The 19,944-nt window shown below is 38.5% G+C and overlaps 1 protein-coding gene across 4 annotated transcripts in view; it reads left to right on the top strand.

Annotated features, from left to right (window-relative positions):
• PPP1R12B (protein phosphatase 1, regulatory subunit 12B) overlaps nt 1-19,944 on the top strand; it is a 231,359-nt gene that overhangs the window by 144,831 nt on the left and 66,584 nt on the right. For all 4 annotated transcript variants that reach the window (XM_011990518.1, XM_011990521.1, XM_011990520.1 and 1 more), the window contains 3 exons: nt 1,307-1,496; nt 1,585-1,697; nt 3,096-3,137. In XM_011990518.1, coding sequence (XP_011845908.1) covers nt 1,307-1,496; nt 1,585-1,697; nt 3,096-3,137 — 345 coding nt within the window. The remainder of the gene's footprint in view (nt 1-1,306; nt 1,497-1,584; nt 1,698-3,095; nt 3,138-19,944) is intronic.

Here is a 19,944-nt window from a genome sequence, read left to right as displayed (position 1 = left end):
TTTAGGGTGAACATAACTCGTGGTTCATCTAAGATGGTTCCAATTATACAACTGTTGTCTTTGTGTAATTATCATTACCACTCCTTTGCACTCTCAAAAGTGTCCCAGTTTGGACAGATAAATATTATGGTCACTGTGGTTATAGAGGAAAGTAATCTCCTTCTTGCTTTGACTCTGAATGGCTAGATTCCATAAACTGAAGTTCTATTTTGTATTTTGTTTGTTTTATAAGCTACTATTTATTGAGTACCTATTACCAGCTATTCTTCTAAGCACCTAATGCACATTTTCTTATTTAATCCTCATAATCCTCTCTGAAGAAGGTGTTATCTCTGTTTTATAGATGAGGATGTTATGGCTCAGAGAAGCTAAGTAACTTATTCAAGGTCACACAGCTAGTAAGTGCTGAAGCTAGAATTTGAACAAAGATCTGTCTGACTCCAAATGTACTACATTTTATTGTATGTGTCTTTATAAATCACAAAAATGTGTACAATCTCTATGTCATAAATTTAATGTGTAGTAAGGATTTATCTATCTCTGAGTCTTCCATAAACCACGTTAAGGCTTATTGTTAGGCTCTATCTGTCCTAACTCTCAGGTTGAAAAAAAAAAAAAAAAAGACAACAACAAAACAGAATTGCTTGAACCCGGGAGGCGGAGGTTGCAATGAACCAAGATCACACCACTGCACTCCAGCCTGGGCAACAGAGCAAGATTCCGTCTCAAAAAAAAAAAAAAAAGAAAAAAAAAGAAAAAGAAAACAACAAAACAAAACTACAAAAAGGAAAATGGGAACTTTAGAAAGTTTCAATAAGCCTGGTTATGGCAAGCTGGTAGAGTATTCAGAACTCGGTAGGATACATTTGTTCTCTGTTCTCAGATAATCCCTACATTCTGCTGCTTAATGCTCCTGATCTTTTTGTTTCCCTACATAAACCTTGCCTTTCAGCACTCCATCTTAAAAAGGCCATCATTCTTGTTTTCATTCCAAGATCAAAGGAATTTTTTTTACACAGTTAATGCTGTGTAGTACCCTTTGGTCAATTGATGAGTAATTCGCTTGAACTGCTCTCAACATGATGGGATTCTCAGAGTAGGAGTCTAGCAGCTGTTTTTTTTCTGTCTAATTAACTGACTTTAGCTTAGTTCACTTATTGAGGACCTATTCCCAGGTACTCAATATTGATCGTCATCTACTCATAAGCCTCTTAATATAGAAAAAAAAGCATTTTGTATAATCCTGCTGTCCTTATCCTTTAGATGGACTTGACTTCTAGTATCTCATGTTGTGGATTATTTCCAGCCTATCTGTCATCGCCTGAGGTGCCCAACTCAGCCAGACAAACCCACCACGCCAGCATCTCCTTCTACATCAAGACCCTCACTCTACACCAGTTCCCACCTGCCACGGACAAATAGATTTTCAGTCCCTGATTCTGAGAGTTCAACGACTACCACAAATACTACAACTGCAAAGGAAATGGACAAAAATGGTATGTAGAGCTTCAAAAGACACAGGCCCCTCCACAGTGCACATCCCCCAGATTCTTAAAGTTCATACTTTATTTTATCTCTGGCCAGAGAATCAAGAAGCAGATTTGGATGAGCAGTATTCTAGGAGGCTGTCCGTCCGAGAGAGGAGGCGGCCCAAGGAACGACGAAGAGGTACAGGCATCAATTTCTGGACAAAGGATGTAAGTGGATTGGTTTGTGCTGAGGCATATCGTATTACTCTTGGCCACCATCCTTTCAGTTGAGTTTAAAAGAAAGAGTCCTACATGGTGCCGTGAATCTTGCAGATTCTCAGGAAGTATTACTGAGGAAAAGAGAAGAAAGACCTAACTAGTGTGGGACTCATTTGGTATGTTCCTGCTAGATTGCCAGTATCTAGTACAGTGCTAAGCACATGGCAGGCACTCAGTAAATAATTGGCAAAGAATTAAAAAACTGGAAATACACAACAGCCATATAAACAAGTATAACAAGTGAATAAGCTTGTCAAGTTTTAGTAGTCCTTCCTAATATTCCCTGAATGTCATGTAGTGAGTCAACAATATCTTAATGCCACATATGAGCAGAGATTCTAAGTAAATATTGTAGGAGTACTACAAGAAGTTCAAGGAACTTAAAACCTCTAAGTAATACAAGGTCACTTAGTTTTACTCTTTTGGAGAAAAAAACAGAACAAATAACATAAAATAGATGAACTTTGGCTTTCAAATAAAGACAGATATACCAATGTTTACTAACTACAAATACACATTCAGTAGTTCCATTCATCCTCTTCCATATCTTGTTTGGTACCCTTCTCATTCAACCTTGTTATTGGCATTTTAAAGAACAAGTGGCCAGTAACTTGGACAAGAGGACCCTGCCTACCAATGACTCATTTGAAAATTGGACAAACTTTATTCAGTGAGACAAGAAATGAGACAGTAATAGTCATCTATTATAAATTATTTTTAGATAAAAGTATTTTATTGTTATAGGGCCAAATTGATAAGTATTGACAAAGATGAAATTAAGTCTGTCTGTCTGTCGTCTGTCTTAAAGATATCCCTTTTCCGGTCGGGCACGGTGGCTCACGCCTGTAATCCCAGCACTTTGGGAGGCTGAGGCGGGCGGATCACCAGGTCAGGAGATTGAGACTATCCTGGCTAATACGGTGAAACCCTGTCTCTACTAAAAATACAAAAAATTAGCCGGGTGTGGTGGCAGGTGCCTGTAGTCCCAGCTACTTAGGAGGCTGAGGCAGGAGAATGGCGTGAACCCGGGAGGCAGAGCTTGCAGTGAGCCAAGATCGGGCCACTGCACTCCAGCCTGGGCTATAGAGTGAGACTCCGTCTCAAAAAAAAAAAAAAATCCCTTTTCCAATTGTGGTCTATTTGACTTTTTAGACTACAGGTGACATTTCTAAATTGCCTGCCTGTGATGGCTGTGAAAAGTAGCAGTAACAGAGCATCACTTGGAAGTCAATTCTCATTGCCCATGTTTGAAATGCCAAGATGCATAATTGATGGGATCTGACCTTGTTGCTTTCAAGGATGTCTCTGACGATGAGCCTCTTGATTTTCTTCCTTTTTCTTTTTTAGGAGGATGAAACTGATGGCTCTGAAGAGGTCAAAGAAACATGGGTAAGTGACAAACCAGTGAGGCATGTCTCTTGAGAGCACAGTCTTGCTCTTGTATATAATTTTAGTAGAAGAAAGGGCAAGACTTATGCAGATTTTATTTGAGAGGGAGTTTGGAGATAGACATTCCTCTAAGAGATGGGGCAGGTGTTAGTTTGTGGTACTGTTTTCTCATGTGGTATAACAACGCCTGTGCTCTTGAACCAGTTTGCTACATTTTTCTTTGCCTGCTGCCAATCTTTCACCCTGTTATAGGATCCATCATTTTCTCTCTTCTGAGTATGTTATTGGATTATATGAAATACTTTGAAATCTTTGAATGAAAAGTGATACCAGTTCCTTTTTGGATCCACACTAATAGAGAGGGACATAAATGTGGAGAATGTAAAACATCAGACAGTCCCCAAGTCATTTATATTTGACTTTGAGATAAGATTAAACATCTGGCATCTTATATAACTCTGACCTTTTAAGGCCTGACATCCAACTCTTCGCTGCAGTGAAAGGCCTAAGTTCAGCTTTTCCGAAGATACTCCAGGCTCCTGTAAGCCACTCAGACATGATTGGTGGTGGTTTTCTTTTCAGTACTGTTTTCCAAGAAGGAAGGAAATTGGTTTTGACTAAATTATTTGAAATACACATGCTTTTCTATTGAAATTAAGTAAAAAGATGACCTTTTTGTATCCTGCAACTTATGGGAAGTATGTTCTCAGAGTATATTTAATAACCTATACTGAAAATTAACATCTAACTCATCATTAGCAGAGAAGATATAAATAATATACTGTCATTTAACTGCCTATATTTTTGTCTGGATCCAAAACAGACAATAGTAGCCTTCCAGAAAGTAGTGTCTTTAATGACTAATGGTGACATAGGTGAGAATTGCCTGTCCTTGGTTGAAGCTGGGGCTACTTCATAAAGGCAAGCTGTGTGGTGTGGAAATAGTATATAGAGGTTCCTTGGAGCAAGAGTGTGTGCATGTGTGTATGTGTATAAATTACAGCAATTCTTAGTTTCTTCAAGGGGCTTGGAAAGGCTTTTGGAGGTAGGAAGAGTGAATATAGGAAAGTTCCTTTGGGGAATTATAACTCTAAAGAATATGTAACTCAGGAAATGTAACTCAGAAGATCTGAGTTATAGATTATAGAGTACTGAAATGGAACATTATCCATACAGAATTACACAGGCCATTTAAATCCAGGGAATTGCAAAAGGGAAGTTTTTGTTGTCTAAGAATGTCTTTTGCCAGTGAAAATTCTTTTCTCTACTTTTCTAATCTTCTTGGCAGTGGAAAATCCTAGCCTACAGGGTACCAAGTAAGGAAAATTAAGATGATCTTGATTTTAATCTTGATCTCTAGGAAGCAGTACTTCCTAGAGAATTTTACTTTAGGACTGTTGACTTGAAAGTATGAAGAAAAGCAGAGACTGTTGCAGTTTGATGTGAAAGGCATTTGTCAGACTAAAAATACTCCACACATCCAACTGCATAAGGCATTTACTAGTGTTTACCATGTGTCAAGAAAACAACAGTGTGAATCAAAAAGAATAAACAGCCCAGTATCTCTGGACTGGTACATTTGAATTTATGCAGGTAAGCTAGGGAATGCTATAAGAAATATATTCCAAGTTCCAATATCCAGCCTCGCCAATAGTGCAGAAAGAAAGGCTGATAATGAATCAGCATAGAGTGAGGCATCCTTTTTGTCAAAGTCTTATATTTGCTTGTTTCATTTATTTCAGTTAAATTCTTAACTGTTTTTCTCCCTTGAGCACTCTCTCCTAATGCTAGCAGGCATGATGCCGTTATCTATATGGGCCTACAGAGCCACATGCCTCATCATGACCCAGTGTAAATTCCTACATTTCTACCTCAAGACAATCAGTAGTATCTTATGACCACCTCTCTACCCTAAATCCATTTTCATCCATCAGGCAGTACAGTTTACTCAGCTCTGCAACAACAAATGAGCCAGTCAGAGTGGGGGGCATTCTATTGAAATGGTGCTGTTAACTAATCAGCATGGATACAGTTGAGAAGCCAGGGCAGCTCTTTCCTTTTTTGGTTTTTGGTTCAATAAAACTATATCTGCTATTGAGGTCATGCCGACTTCCTTCTCTTCCCTAGCCCACTCCTTAAGAGTGATAGTATCTATTATTTTTAAAGTTATCTCTTCCCAAGACTCTAATATCTTTTTTTTTAACTGAAATATAATTTACAATTAATGCACAGATTTTAAATATAGTGTTTCCTGGGTTTTGACACTTCAATGTACCAGCATAACCACTACCCAAATCAAGATACAGAACTTTTCCATCACCTTAAAACATTTCATCATTAATGCTCAAGAATAAGCAATACTAATTTATGGTGATAGAAATCAGAAGAGTGGTTGCCTCTCAGGACAGAGAATTGAATGGAAAAGATAGAAATCAACCAGCAATAATGTTTAATTTTTTTTTTTGAGACAGGGTCTTGCTCTTTCACCTAGGCTGGAATGCAGTGGTGCAGTCATGGCTCACTGTGGCCTCAACCTCCCAGGCTCAAGTGATCCTACTACCTCAGCGTCCCAAGTAGCTGGGACTACAGGTGCAAGCCACCATGCCCAGCTAATTTTTGGAGTTTTTCTAGAGACGGGGTTTCACCATGTTGCCCAGGCTGGTCTCGAATTCCTGGGCTCAAACAATCCTCCTGCCTTGGCCTCCCAAAATGTTGGGATTATAGGCATGAGCCACAATGCCCAGCCAATAATATTTAATTTTAATGCTAGAAAGGAAGCTTTAATGGTTATTATCTTTATCTTATGCCTCCAGTCAGAGTTAGACCTAAATGATTCAAAATACCTATGGTTTTTTTCCCCCTCTTCTTAAAGATTTCAAAAGAAGATTGTTTAATACTTCACTTATATAGCAGTGACAACAGCATGGTTTAGGAGACCTTTCTGTTGTTTAAACTGAATCTCTATTGAGGTCATTGAAGTTCGTTTCCTTTTTTATATAACAAGAAAAATGTAACCAACATTTATGTACAGGTAAGATATATGGTCAGGAATGGCCATAATGTTTGCTGTCAATAGAATATTTGGTCAGGGAAATGCAAATCAAAACCACAATGAAATAGATCATCTGATCTCTTAGAATGGCTGTTATCAAAAAGACAAAAAATAACAAAACCTAGTGAGGATGTAGAGAAAAAGAAACTCTTAATACACTATTGGTGGGAATATAAATTATTGTAGCCATTATGGAAAACAGTATGGAGGTTCCTCAAAAACTAAAAATTGAACTACCATATGATTCAGCAGTCCCACTACTGGGTATTTATCCAGAGGAAAGAAAAACAGTGTATCAAAGAGATGATGCTCCCTGGTGGTCTAGTGGTTAGGATTTGGTGCTCTTGCTCTCTCTCATGCTCTGTCTCTCTCCCGCTCTTTCTCTCTCTCAGTCTCACTCTCTCTGTGTCTTTCAAAGAGATATCTGCACCCCTATGTTTATTGCAGCACTATTCACAATAGCCAGGACATGGAATCAACCTAAATGTCCATTAATAAATGAATAGATAAATTAAATGTGGTATATGTACATAGTGGAATACTATTTAGCCATAAAGAAAACTGAAATTATGTCATTCACAGCAACATGAATGATCCTGGAAGCCACTGTGTTAAGTGAAATAAGTCAGTCACAGAAAAATAAATACCTCATGTTCTCACTCATATGTAGGATCTTAAAAAGTTGAGCTCATGGAAGTAGAGAGTAGGATTATGGTTACTGGAGTCTGGAAAAGGGGGACAGTCAGAGGTTGGTTAACAGATATAAAATTACAGGTAGGGGAATAAGTTCTAGTGTTCTGTAGCACTAAAGGGTGAATATACTTAATGATAATTTATTGTATATTTTCAAATATTTAGAAGAGAGGATTTTGAATGTTTCCAACACAAAGAAATTATTTTTGGTGATAGATATGCTGATTACCTTGATTTGATCATTACATATTGCATATATGTATTGAAATATCACTTCGTACCACATAAATACGTACTATTATAATGCATCAATTTAAAATTTTTCAGAAGAGAGTATGTGATAGACTAGTCATGCATTGCTATGCTGGGGACAGCAAGGAACATGCTTAGAAGGCTGGGGACCCTACTTAAGCCCAACATAGTACATAATTTTAGTCCGAACCCATCCCCATTGGTAAATCCATGCACCAGTGAAACTAACATGAATATTTAAAATTGGCATCTTAGCACCTGCTTGACAGATGTGTTTAAAAACAATTCTGTTTTGTTTATCCACATTAGGTATATGACAGTCTCTGAGAATCTTAATAGATCCTTTGTCTTTCTAAACAAAAAATAATCTGCATCTTAATTTGAGGAATAGGGTTATTCTAATTATATCTGAAAATGCTTTTATATTCAGCAGTGTGTTTGCTGTTTTCTTTACTATAGTAGTAATCACATAGAATGTTTGCCCTGGAGGGAACAAGCATAGGTACACCACAGAAGGTAATGACCATTGGATTATTTCCATCTTTTTTAACCTGCATCTTTGGCCTGGATTCCATTTTCTTTACATTGAATTTTATCTATTGCTTTCTTACTGTTTTCCCTGTTTACTCTGGAGCTGTTTTCCAAGCCAATCCTGTTGTATAATTGAATTTATCACTAGAGGGCACAAGTGGTCAACAGAAAAGATGTTGGTGCACAGGTAGAATGGTGCCCTAAAGAAGCTGAGCAAAAGACAAATTGCTTTTGTTTTAAAGGAATTGTTGAAAGACGCAGTTCAATGTAGTAAAGGTACTTGCCTCCCAGCTTTTGGTATCATAGGATTGGAAGAGAATCTAGAGATATCTTGGGTTAGGAACCTCATTTTACAGTTAAGAAAACTGAGGCCCAGAGAAATTAAGAATTATTTGGGCATGATATCTCTGCTAGGTGAGCAACCTATACCTTTTTTCAGGGAACCTCTTTGTTTTACTATAGTGAGGCAAACCTGAAATTAGTACTTGTATCCTTTTTTATTCCCTATTCATCCATTTGGTTTTTTTACTCAGCAGGTTACATGTTCGAATTGACTTGCTAGTAGCATCTCACCTCCTTGAGTGAAGGAACGTCTTCTTGAAGGACAACTTAAAAGCCTACTCAGAGTATCAAGATTCAGTGGGTAGAGCATCAGCATTCTTCTGCTGTCCTTGACATAGGTGGGTAGTTATGTATGTCAGGAAGTAAGACTTTTCATACTTTTCTTTTCCCCTAGAATCTCTGTTGCTTTTAGATGAAACAGGTGGCACTCAATCTGAACAAAATCACTGAAACCTTACCGTAAAAGTTAGCAATGTAGCTGTCCCCATCCAGAATGCAACCAGTAGGTCTGGATTACTAATCATCCCTCAAAACTCATTGGTAAAGGAGATAGTACTAAAGAGTTACTAAATCATAGATATCATGGTACCTGCCTCAGATAACTGGGGGTATGCTAGTGGAGAGATCTCTTGGTAAAAGTCTTCTAAAAGAGGTAAGCAATCAAATACAAGGTTTTCAAACTAAATAAAAGAACACAATTGGAATTTGCTAGGAGAGCTGAGTTTTGAACTTTAACAGAAAACAGATGCCCTAGAAATATACCAAAAGCCACTAAATGCATTTTCCATATTGTCCTGCCTTTACTTTCATAAGCATCTTAATTCAACAAGTGCTTTTAACTGCCTATTATGATCAAGCACTTTTCTAGATTTGGGGATGCAACAATGAACAAACAGCCCTGCTTTTATGGAATTTACATTCTAGTGGGGGAGACAGACTATAAAATAAATATGTAAATTAAATATTATGTTAAAAGGTGATATGTACTATGGAAAAACCATATAGAGTAGACTAACGAGGAATCAGAAGTGCCAACATGAAAGGAGGATGACATTATAAGTAGGGTGGTCAGGATAGGCCTAACCAAGAAAATATGATTTAAGCCTAGACTTCAAGGAAGCAAGGTGGGAAACTATGTAGACATGTGGGGGTAGAGTGTTATGGACAGAGGGAACAACAACTGCAAAGACCCTAAGACAGGTGTCTGGCATGCCTGAAGACAGGTTAAAAAAAAGAAAAAAAATCAGTGTGGCTAAAGTGGAATGTGCAAGAAGGCCAAATGGCATAGACTGATAAGTTATTATAAGAACTTTGGCTTTTGTAGTTTTGAGCAGAAGAGTGACATGATTATACTTATATTTTAAAGGATCACTGCCTGCTATTTTGGAGAATGTACTCTGAGAAGACATTAGCGGAAGCAGGGACATCAGTTAGGAGGCCATTATAATGCAACAATCCAGGGGAAAACAGATGGTGGTTTATACCAGGAGAATAGCAGGCAGTAAAGATGCTGAGAAGTTGTCATATTCAGAATGTATTTTGAAGTTAGAACCAATGAGATTTGCTATTTTCTTGGATATCAGGTGAGAAAACAGAAGGTTGTCAAGGTTGACACTAAGACTTTTTAGCTAAGGCAACTAAAAGCATGAAATTTTATTAACTGAAATGGAGAATACTACAGGAAGAATACATTTGGTGGGGGGACAGTAGGCATTTGGTTTTGGTTTTAGAATTGTTAAATCTAATAAATCTGATTGACATGTTTCCACATGGAAATGTCAAGAGGACAGTTAGATGTAGGAATCTGGAATTCAGGATTAAGGACCAGGCTGGAACTATGTCTTGGATATCAGTAAACCTAAAGATTGCATTTTAAAACCATGAGATTGAATGTGACCACCAAGAGAATGAACGTAGACAGAGAAGAGGCTGAAAGAGCCCTGGTGCACTCCGAAATTCAAAGTGAGGAGAAGTGGAAGAATCAGCAAAGGAAACTGAGCAATCCTGGTACCTGACCCTGTGAATATGGATGTAGTTTCCGCCTTTTCCCAAAACAAAATCAAACAAAACACATGGAACAATAGGCAGTTTTATCATTGTTCTTATTTTACTTCTTTTTTCAAGGGCTATTTCCCATGAAATCTGCTCAGTCTATTTCTAAATGGGCTATGCAGTGGTATAGGAGAGCTGGACATTCCAGAGCATCTTCTGGCGTCTTTTGAACTAGAAATTGCTTCCTTTCTGCAACGTTGTCTAGAGGCCTTTGAAGTCCAGGGATGTCATAAGACTCTTCTTACTCTTCTTACTACATCAGAGGGATTCTATTGATTACCATGTCTCCAAATGATCTGTTAACTTACCTCTTGGTCTCCTTTGCCAAATTTTCTTCAGCTCTATTACATCTTTGAGTAACTGTCACTTGCAGTTAAGAAGACTCTTGGGACCAGCCATGGTGACTCATGCCTGTAATCCTAGCACTTTGGGAGGTCGAGGCAGATGGACCAATTGAGGTCAGGAGTTCAAGACCAGCCTGGCCAACATAGTGAAACACCATCTCTACTAAAAATATAAAAATTAGCTGGGTGTGATGGCGCCTGCCCGTAATCCCAGCTACACGGGAGGCTGAGGCATGAGAATCGCTTGAACGTGGGAGGCGGAGGTTGCAGTGAGCCAAGATCACACCACTGCACATCAGCCTGGGCAACAGAGCAAGACCCTGTCCCCCCACAAAAAAAGACTCTTGGAAAAACTTTTATTAGAAATAAAACACCTAACACGTAGAGATGTTACTGTATATTAAAATTTGATTTATTAATAGCTCTGGGGTGGCTAGAATGACAGTTATAGACTAAATTTAAAGCTAAAAAATACTTTAAAGGCCACCTAGTTAACACTGTCATTTTGAAGTTAACCGCTCAGGCCCAGGAGGTGTGGAGGTTAAGTACCTTGCTAGTATCACAGAGTCGTAGTCCTAGTGCACAGCTGTTGCACTACCTTCAAAATTTGTATCTTTATATGTGTTATATCTCTTATATCATACCACATACTGTTATGACAAGTAATATGGCATAATAGTTAAGAGTGCAGACCCAGGAGCTAGACTCCCTGCGTTTAACCCCAGCTTAACCATTTAACTATTTTGGATAGGTTATTTAACCTTTCTGTGCCTCGGTTTCCTCATCTGTAAAGTAGGGATTATGATAGTCTGCCTCTTAGCATCGTGAAATGAAAATGAGCTAATACATTTAAATTATTTTCCAGATCTCTAAGTTCCTACATCTGGATGAGAGCAAGGCTTTCGGAATACTTTTTTTGGCCTTAGGATCATGTGATTTTGAAGTTATTAATTTATCCTTAAAGAGTGGATTATTTGGAGAGTCCCAGAAGTAGCCCCAAATCCTCTATAACTCCAACATGTGTTCTGACATATAACTGAAGAATTTTGAGGAATAAATTTTAAAGGAGATTGCTGAAGTAGGGAGAAAGAAATGAGTAGAAAGGAAAGGAACAAGAACTAAATGTTTCAAATGCTGTTTGGAACCTGTTGAGCATCTGATCAAGTCAAGTCCCTGCAGCTTCTCTGTCAAGCAAGCAGGCTTTCATTTTTATGGCCTAAATAACCCATCCCATTTATGCTTCTTTGCCAGTCCTTCCAACAGTCCTAGTTTCAGAGATCTTTACTATTTTTTCCCACCTTCTTTCTTTGAGTAAATAGCAACCCTTTTTCTCCAATGTTTCACAGCGTTGCTTCTGGCTATTTGCTGGATCCTTTCTGTTGAGCAGAATTTTTTAATCTTGTTACTTAATCTTGTGAAGCCCGTTTATCTGCTGGAGGGTATCCAGCAACTTTCTGTCCACTCTCCACCACCAGTCAGTATTTTTGCCATTCTCCTTTTAGGTAAAATCCTAAGTCTGTTTTGTTTTCCTCTCTCTCTGGGGCCCGATTGCCTAATATGGTAAGGTATTTCCCAGACAAGATTGCACTGTGGAGTTAGAACAACAGTTTGACTAAGTTTAAAGACACGGTAGGTGAGCTATCTAATAGTTATTTATGTAGTAAAGTAATATTTTTTTTTTGCAGTATATTACATAACCACCAAGATCTATTTTTAAAGCAAGCCTCTGTTGCTTTTAACAGACTTAAAGAGATAATAAAATATAGATTTCTCTCCTCTCAACCTGTTTAATCTTTAGGCAGATTTTTTTTTTTAAAGAAAGGAAAAGATAGCTCTTCCCCAGAATGAGAGGGTTTTGAGAAGTCTGAGAAATTTGGTAACATGATAATGTTCATAAGGATATAAAAGTAAGGGTAAACTTAATAAGCAATGGCTGTTATAAACAGTCCTGTGGTAGCCAGCCTCTGGGAATTGGCAGGCATTCCACATGTAGAAAAGCAAGCTATCCTGGATTTCTGCAATTTATGACAATGGGCAGTCCCAGGGAAAAAGACAGAGGTTGAGAAATGGCAGCCAACCAATTCTGTATGTGGGAAGCTGCCTGTTATCCAGCGTGCACTGAAGAATCTTCTCTAGAGGTTGACTCCATGTTGGCCTCGAAGGATCTTTCCTCTCACTGTACATTTGCTCTTGCTTTGCAACTATAGTTTCTTAAAATACTGCAGATGCTGTGATTTTCTATATATGGGTTGTGTCTTGCCCAAGCTGTATAAACCATCTTAAGAACAAAGTTTCTTTTGGCATCTTCCTTTTATGGACTCTATTAATTTTAGGTCGTGCTGTTACCCAGGAAATCTCAGTAATCAAAGCTCACATGTATTCCTTTGAGACCCTGTAATTTTTGGACCTAGTGTCCCATTACATCAGTGAATTCTGCTTTAATCATAAATCTTTTTTAAGATAGAATAAATTGATCTTTGAGGTATCTGTTTGGACTTCTGTCATGCATCTCATCCAAAGATGTGAAAGGTTTATCCGACTACTAAGGATAGTAAATTTCTTGACCTTTTCTTTTTTTGATTTCTTCTTCTGCCTCCAACTGCTTTCAAGATATTAGTTTGTGTTAGTGACTTGACCTTATGTCTTTTTATTAGAGGAACACAGATGAGCTTAAAACTCTGCTGGAGCTTTAAAAAAAAAAAAGATTGTAAAAGATAGTAAATTTCATTAAAGAAAATTCATGAAGTATAGAAAAATATAAAGCAGTAGCTCTCAAAAGCAGCAGGAGAATTGCTAGAGGAGGTTGTAAAAATTCATAGAGCTACTTTCAGGGAATACAGTGATGGGGGATGTTCTACATGTATTAAGTGGAAAGCGTGAGAGATGCTAGATATCCTAAAATGCCCCATATCAAACAAGTATCCTGAAGCTTGCTTGACTTTTGACTGTCTCCCTTGACAGTCATAGATGAAAACCTATCGGTTATCTGAGTCTAAAACCAAACTTGATTTTATATATAAGCTCATTTTTGATGGTGGGGAGGAACACAGTTCTAAAAATTCAACCACCATGTAAATGAGGAGAAACTGCTCTTAGTTTTATTTATCCCTGACAGCAATGCCACTTATATAATGAGTACATCATGCTACACGTTCTGTAGATCTGCATTTAACCTCTGCCTTCATGATAATTATATGATGCATCCAAATCTCTGACTGATTCTTTATGCCTCCTAGTTTACAGGCCCAAGCATTAACACATTAAAATGCATATTTTATTATAAAGTGCTTTGCTTTTATTTCTTCTTCATATTATGTTACTATTTTTTAATGATTTTAGGTAAGTTTTATATCAGTGATTTTTATTTCAGGATAGTAAGGGGGTGTTAAAAATATTTGTTATGAAAAGGGATTGTTTCAGCTATAAAAGCTAAGAAAAAATTGTCCATAACCATCCGTAACCATATTTTTCAGAAGAAATTATTAACATTCTAGTGAATTTCCTGCTGTTATTTTTCCAAAGTTTTTCTTTTTAAAAAACATATTCAAAACCAACTAATGACATTCTTTAGAAAAGGATTGTTGTCAACTTGAGCATTCCTGGGACACCATCATTACTATGATGACAATTTTATAAGGTTATCTTCAAAGCACTTGGGTTCAACTCTTTTATCAAAGTAGTCCTATGATGGCTTTGATCATAGACAGCCTCCAGGAATAATTGTTTCTCTTTCCGTTGGAGTCTAAGGGTTACCTCGGTTACAGAAGTATTCATTTCTCCTGTTGATAGCATGGCTGGAGAGCCTTAACCATGGCTTAGGCTTAGTTAATGTTAGAGTTCTAGCCCCATGATTGAGGTAGAAAGCTTGATGAAAGATTTGAAGTCCTTTTTCAGCAAATGGAGTGTTTATAGATTTGCCCCAGCAGGAACGTTGAGCTTAAGGCACTAACAGACATTACCTTTAAAAGTGTTATTTTGGTAGAATCTCAAAGGTAGGATAGTTGGACTACCTATCCCAAGCTGTAAAGCTTCCTGTATAAAGCTTGTAAAAATGTGAAGATGAATGGCCACAACCTCCTAGTTTTAATTTTTCTCCATACTGTCTCAGTCTTCAGTAAAGCAAGTTCAAGAATCAGATAGCAGCCATTTAGTGACATGAATCTCTTCATAGAGAAACCATAGTTTTGTAACCTAGTATGATCCTTTAAGGTACATAAACGTTCACACAGATGCACCTTCATAGAATATGTACTTTTAAAAAACTCTTGACTTTTTTATACTTTAAATTTTTAAAAATCTTTTATTACAGCCTGAACTCTTACACCTTAAACTATGTCAGTATTATTGGCTACCAAGAGGAAAGCAGGGAAGTTTTAAAAATCTGTTGGCAAATTAATATGTAGCATAATACATAATACAAGTACTTATTATGGCCTTGGAGCTTACAGCTCTTGTTATGTTTCTGAAAGTTTTTTCAGGTAACAGAAGCATTTTAAGAGGCAAACAACATGTTTGAGTATTACATCACCAAATAAAACATTGTATACTTTATGATGGCATTTTAGGAGTTGGAGGACTTTCAAAAGTGATATGCCAAATGGGTGAAACATGGGGCTGTTTATGGTGGCTGAATGCTATATTTCTAGTTTCTCCAAATGTCTGGTATAGCTACTACTTGCTGGCTGTTGTGAAGAGTCAACACTCTGCCTTTCTGAGGCTGATAGAGAAAGCAGATGTTTATACCTATTCTCCAGCAGTACGTGTTGGGGGTGGGACAGTGGTAGCAGCCTCACTTCATCTTTGGCACGTAATGCTCTAGGTCAGCAAACTTTTTATGAAAAGGGCGTTATAGTAAATATTTTCCACTTTGCTGGCCACGTAATCTGTTGCAATGACTCAACTCCACTGTTATAATGGGAAAGCAGCCATAGATAATATGTAACTAAATGGGAGTGACTATATTCCAATAAAACTTTATTTACAAAAGCAGGCTGGTGGACTGGATTTGGCCTGCAGGCCACACTGCAGTTTGCTGGCCTCTGCTGTAGGTTACTGATACAGAAAGTATTTGCTAATGTCCAAATGTCAATTTTCTCTCATCCAAGCACTTCTCTGGTAACTCAGCATTGTGCCAATTCCCCTGATTCTTTGTTATCAGCAACAGTTTGTGGGGGAACATGTGTTGAGAGGGATAAATGTTGTTTGGGACAGCATTAATGAGTTTTGGTCATGCAGCAGGAAGCAAGCTGTAAAGCTTCCTGAATGAGAAAGTAAAGGAAAGAAGGGGAGTTGCTTCCATGTCTTTTTAAATATAGTCTGTTATGTTTCAGTTCATTACCTTTTGAGGAGAAAGTCTGAAATGGTTCTCCCAGCGTGTCCCTATCTGTTTTTCTCATCTGATCCTATTCCTTCTTACTTCTCAAGGACCAATCTTTGAGGTTAGCTAAGATTACAGTTGGGAATATATAATCACTTAATACTTGAAATTCAGCTTTTGTAGACTGACCATAAGTAAGTTTGCCTTTGAAGCTCACAGGTTCTTGGAAGAGTGCCTGTCAGAAGATTGTTAGTTGCTGTCATTCACTTTAATTTAAGCTTGTTGTCATTTGAATTCCTTAGTTAGGAGTAGATTATGGAATTTACTAGTCTTTTTGCCTTGTCAACACTTAGTCTGCTGAATATGTGCGGGAAAAACATTTTGGGGATTAGTGGAGGGGATGACAGAAATCTTCACAGTGATAACCCTGTGCTTGCTTGAAATGATAGTTAAGAGGGGTGGATCTGGGGGAAGAGAAGCTGAAATCCTGATTCTTCAGCAATTTTAAGGGAAAAAAGTGATGAAAACTGACATTAATATGTCACAGTAAAGGCTCATATAAGGTGTGGGAATTGAGCATGGGATGGCATAATTAATTTTGTGCCAAGTGAACAAAATCAGATCCTTTCTTGAGAATAAATGTTCACACAGATGTGCCTTAATAGAATATGTACTTTTAAAAGCTCCATATATGACATGTTGTGTGAGAAGGCCTCTCTTAGATCACTGGTGACCTCTAGTACTTTGGAATACAACTAATGAAATATTATTCAGGCAGTTTATGTATCATTTCTGGAGTCCTTGACTTAGAGCTAAGGGCATGTATAGATATTGATATCTAGCAAGCTGAGCCATTTTCAATTATAATAACCTAATGGGTAAAGCTTCTATAGTAGTCTCCCTCAAACCTGTCAATAACAGTCACTGGGGTTGTTTACAATGTAGGTTTTTAGACCACTCCCCTTGAGATTCTGGATAAGGAGGTGACATGGTGCTAGCGGGTGGAAGTCCTGGAAATCTATATTGTAAAGGTCTTCCAAAGTGATTCTTAACAAGCAAGCCTGATGGATAGTGTTCCTAGAGGTATAATGTTTAGGGACTGCTAACATCCCAGGTAGGTCAATCCTTAAAGAGCAGGATTAACTGTAGCACACTAAAGGAACTTAGAGTCAACCTCTACTCCTTTCTGTCCTCCCAAAATACACATTTAACCCAGAGTACCAAATTCTCAAAGACCCTCTAGGACAATTGAGTCCCATTTGGGATGTCTTTTGCTCTCATAGCAGCATGTGTTTATTCAGTCAACATATATTTATTGATGATCCACTATGTGTCAGGCACTATGCATTAGGGATGCAAAAATGTACAAGGTAGACAAAATTCCTGACCTCATAATACTCACATTTTAATGGGGCAGGGGATATTTCTTTTCTTTTCTTTTCTTTTTTTTTCCCGCTCCGTCTCCCAGGCTGGAGTGCAGTGGCGCGATCTCCGCTCACTGCAAGCTCCGTTGCCACCCAGGTTCACGCCATTCTCCTGCCTCAGCCTCCCGAGAAGCTGGGACTACAGGTGCCCGCCACCACACCCGGCTAATTTTTTTGTGTTTTTAGTAGAGACGGGGTTTCACCGTGTTTGCCAGGATGGTTTCAATCTCCTGACCTTGTGATCCGCCCGCCTCCGCCGGCCAAAGTGCTGGGATTATAGGTGTGAGCCTCCGCGCCCGGCTGGGGCAGGGGATATTTCTATTAGACATCCAAGTTGAGATGTCAAGTAGACAATTGTCAACTAAGAATTTGGACTTTATGGGAGATATTAAAGCTGGAGAAATATAGATGTGGAAGTCATTACTTTAGAGATGGTATTTAGAGTGAGAAGACTGGGTGAGATCACCAAAAAGCATAATTAAAGCAGAAAAGAAGGCCCCTGACGAGGCTCTAGGATATTCCAGGGCTAGCCCTAGAAAAGAGCAGGCATATTTCTTCCATGGTACGTATACAGATACTTGTTGAATCTCTTGTTGTGAAAGTGAGATCATGCCGATCTGACTTATTGTGATACATACACACATACCCCTTTATACCTAGAAAGCAATTACAGCCTAGGGTCCAGATGAAAGGTAATGAGCTAAGTTTCTAATGGTAGGTATGGAGAGAATGGAACAATGTAAGAAATACGAAAAACTTGGCAGGATTTGATGTTTTACTAGATGTGGATGATAAAAGCCTAAAGAGCAGTCCCAAGGTATTTGGGAAGATGCATAGAATTGGCTTTGCAGCCAGAAGACCTAGGTTCAAAGCTGGTTCCATCTCTTATTAACTGGCTGGTCTTAGAATAGTAATTTAACCTTTCTGAGCTCTGAAAGTTCTTTAATCTGTAAAAATGAGATTATTATCCTTGTTTTGTAGGCTCGATATAAGAAACAGCAGTAACAATGTATGTAAAGTGTTTAGTACAGTGCCTACCTTTGGTAAATTTTTAAATAAATAAAGGCAACTCATATGGTAGTATTTCACCAGTCTCCCCTCCTCCCATCTTTGAGCTTTCATACATGTTATTTTCATTCTCTAGAATTCTCTTCCTCTTACTGCCTCTTCCTCTCCCTACTCCACTTTTTAAAAACATATTCATGTTTTAGGTTAAGCACCACCTCCCCTAAGAAGCTTTCCTTTGACCCCCTCCCTGGAACTAGGTTTTATTGCATTGCACAGACTAGTTTCCCCTAGCACTGTGAATTTATTTTTAATATGGAGTGGTAATCATACTATGTTGTATTTGCCAACTAACTGAACTCCTTGAAGGCAGGGTCTGTTTCTTTTCTTCTTTTATTTCTTTTTGAGATAGAGTCTCATTCCAGTGCCCAGGCTGAAGTGCAGTGGTGCAATCTTGCATCATTGCAACCTCCACCTCTTGGCTTCAAGCAGTTCTACTGCCTCAACCTCCCAAGTAGCTGGGATTATGGGCATGAGCCACCATCCTTGGCTGAATTTTGTATTTTTAGTAGAGATGGTGTTTCACCATGTTGGTCAGGCTGATCTTGAACTCCTGACCTCAGGTGGTCCTCCTGCCTCAGCCTTCCAAAGTGCTGGGATTACAGGTGTGAGCCAATATGCCCAGCCTGTTTCTTGTTCATTATATTTACAAGAATATCTAGTATTTAGGTATGTCTTCCATGAATAGAGAACAATGCAATAAATGATACTCTTTTTTTTGTTATGATGACTGCATAGATAATATGCCATTAATAAGATTGAGAATTCAGGAGGAAGAATATGTTTGGGGATGAAGATAATGATTTTGATTTTAGACATACGGAGTTCAAGGTACCTGTCAGATGTAAGAAAGTAAATGTCCTATAGGCAATTAGATACATGGGTATGAAGTATAGGAAAGTTCCAGGGCTAGAGATAAAGAGTTGGGGCCAGGCACGGTGGCTAACGCCTGTAATCCCAGCACTTTAGGAGGCTGAGGCGGGTGGATCATGAGGTCAGGAGATCGAGACCATACTGTCTAACACGGTGAGACCCCGTCTCTACTGAAAATACAAAAGAAATTAGCCGGGCGTGGTGGCAGGTGCCTGTAGTCTGAGCTACTTGGGAGGCTGAGGCAGGAGAATGGCGTGAACCTGGGAGGCGGAGGTTGCAGTGAGCCGAGATCACGCCACTGCACTCCAGCTGGGGGAACAGAGCAAGACTCCATCTCAAAAAAAAAAAGAGAGAGAGAGTTGGAAGGTATAAGCTTGCTGATAATAGTTTTAAGCTAAGAAAAACACATTTCCCAAAGTTAACTTTTAGAGCAGTGATTCCCAACTTCTTTTCTTCCCCAGCATTCTGATGGATATAAGGTACTCACTGTGTAACTGTGGTTCAATGTCTCAATGATTCTGAAGCAGGGGCAAGCAAAAGGAGCATGTTCCCCAGGGAAGGCCTATCCGAATGATTGTGGGATGCTAAGGAGGGCCACTGCTATGAAAAGAGTACACAGTTGAGAACAGAGCCAGGGCACACCACTATTTGAGACAGGCAGAAGGGGAGAGGTACCCATGAAAGAGATCAGCAGGGTAATGGTCAGAGAAGAAGGAAAAGAGCCTAGAAAGGAGAGTTCTGCTTTTAGCTCTTTGAGGAATTGCCAACACTGCTTTACGCAATGAATACTCCCACCAATAGTGTCTAATCATTTCCTTTTTCTGCAACCTTGCCAGCATCTGTTTTTTGTTGTTGTTGTTTT

This window comes from Mandrillus leucophaeus, unplaced genomic scaffold (assembly GCF_000951045.1).
Source record: "Mandrillus leucophaeus isolate KB7577 unplaced genomic scaffold, Mleu.le_1.0 Scaffold38, whole genome shotgun sequence".
NCBI classification, from domain to species: Eukaryota; Metazoa; Chordata; class Mammalia; order Primates; family Cercopithecidae; genus Mandrillus; species Mandrillus leucophaeus.
Note: the sequence above shows the minus strand (reverse complement) of the source record. Positions and strands in the feature narration are given on the sequence as shown.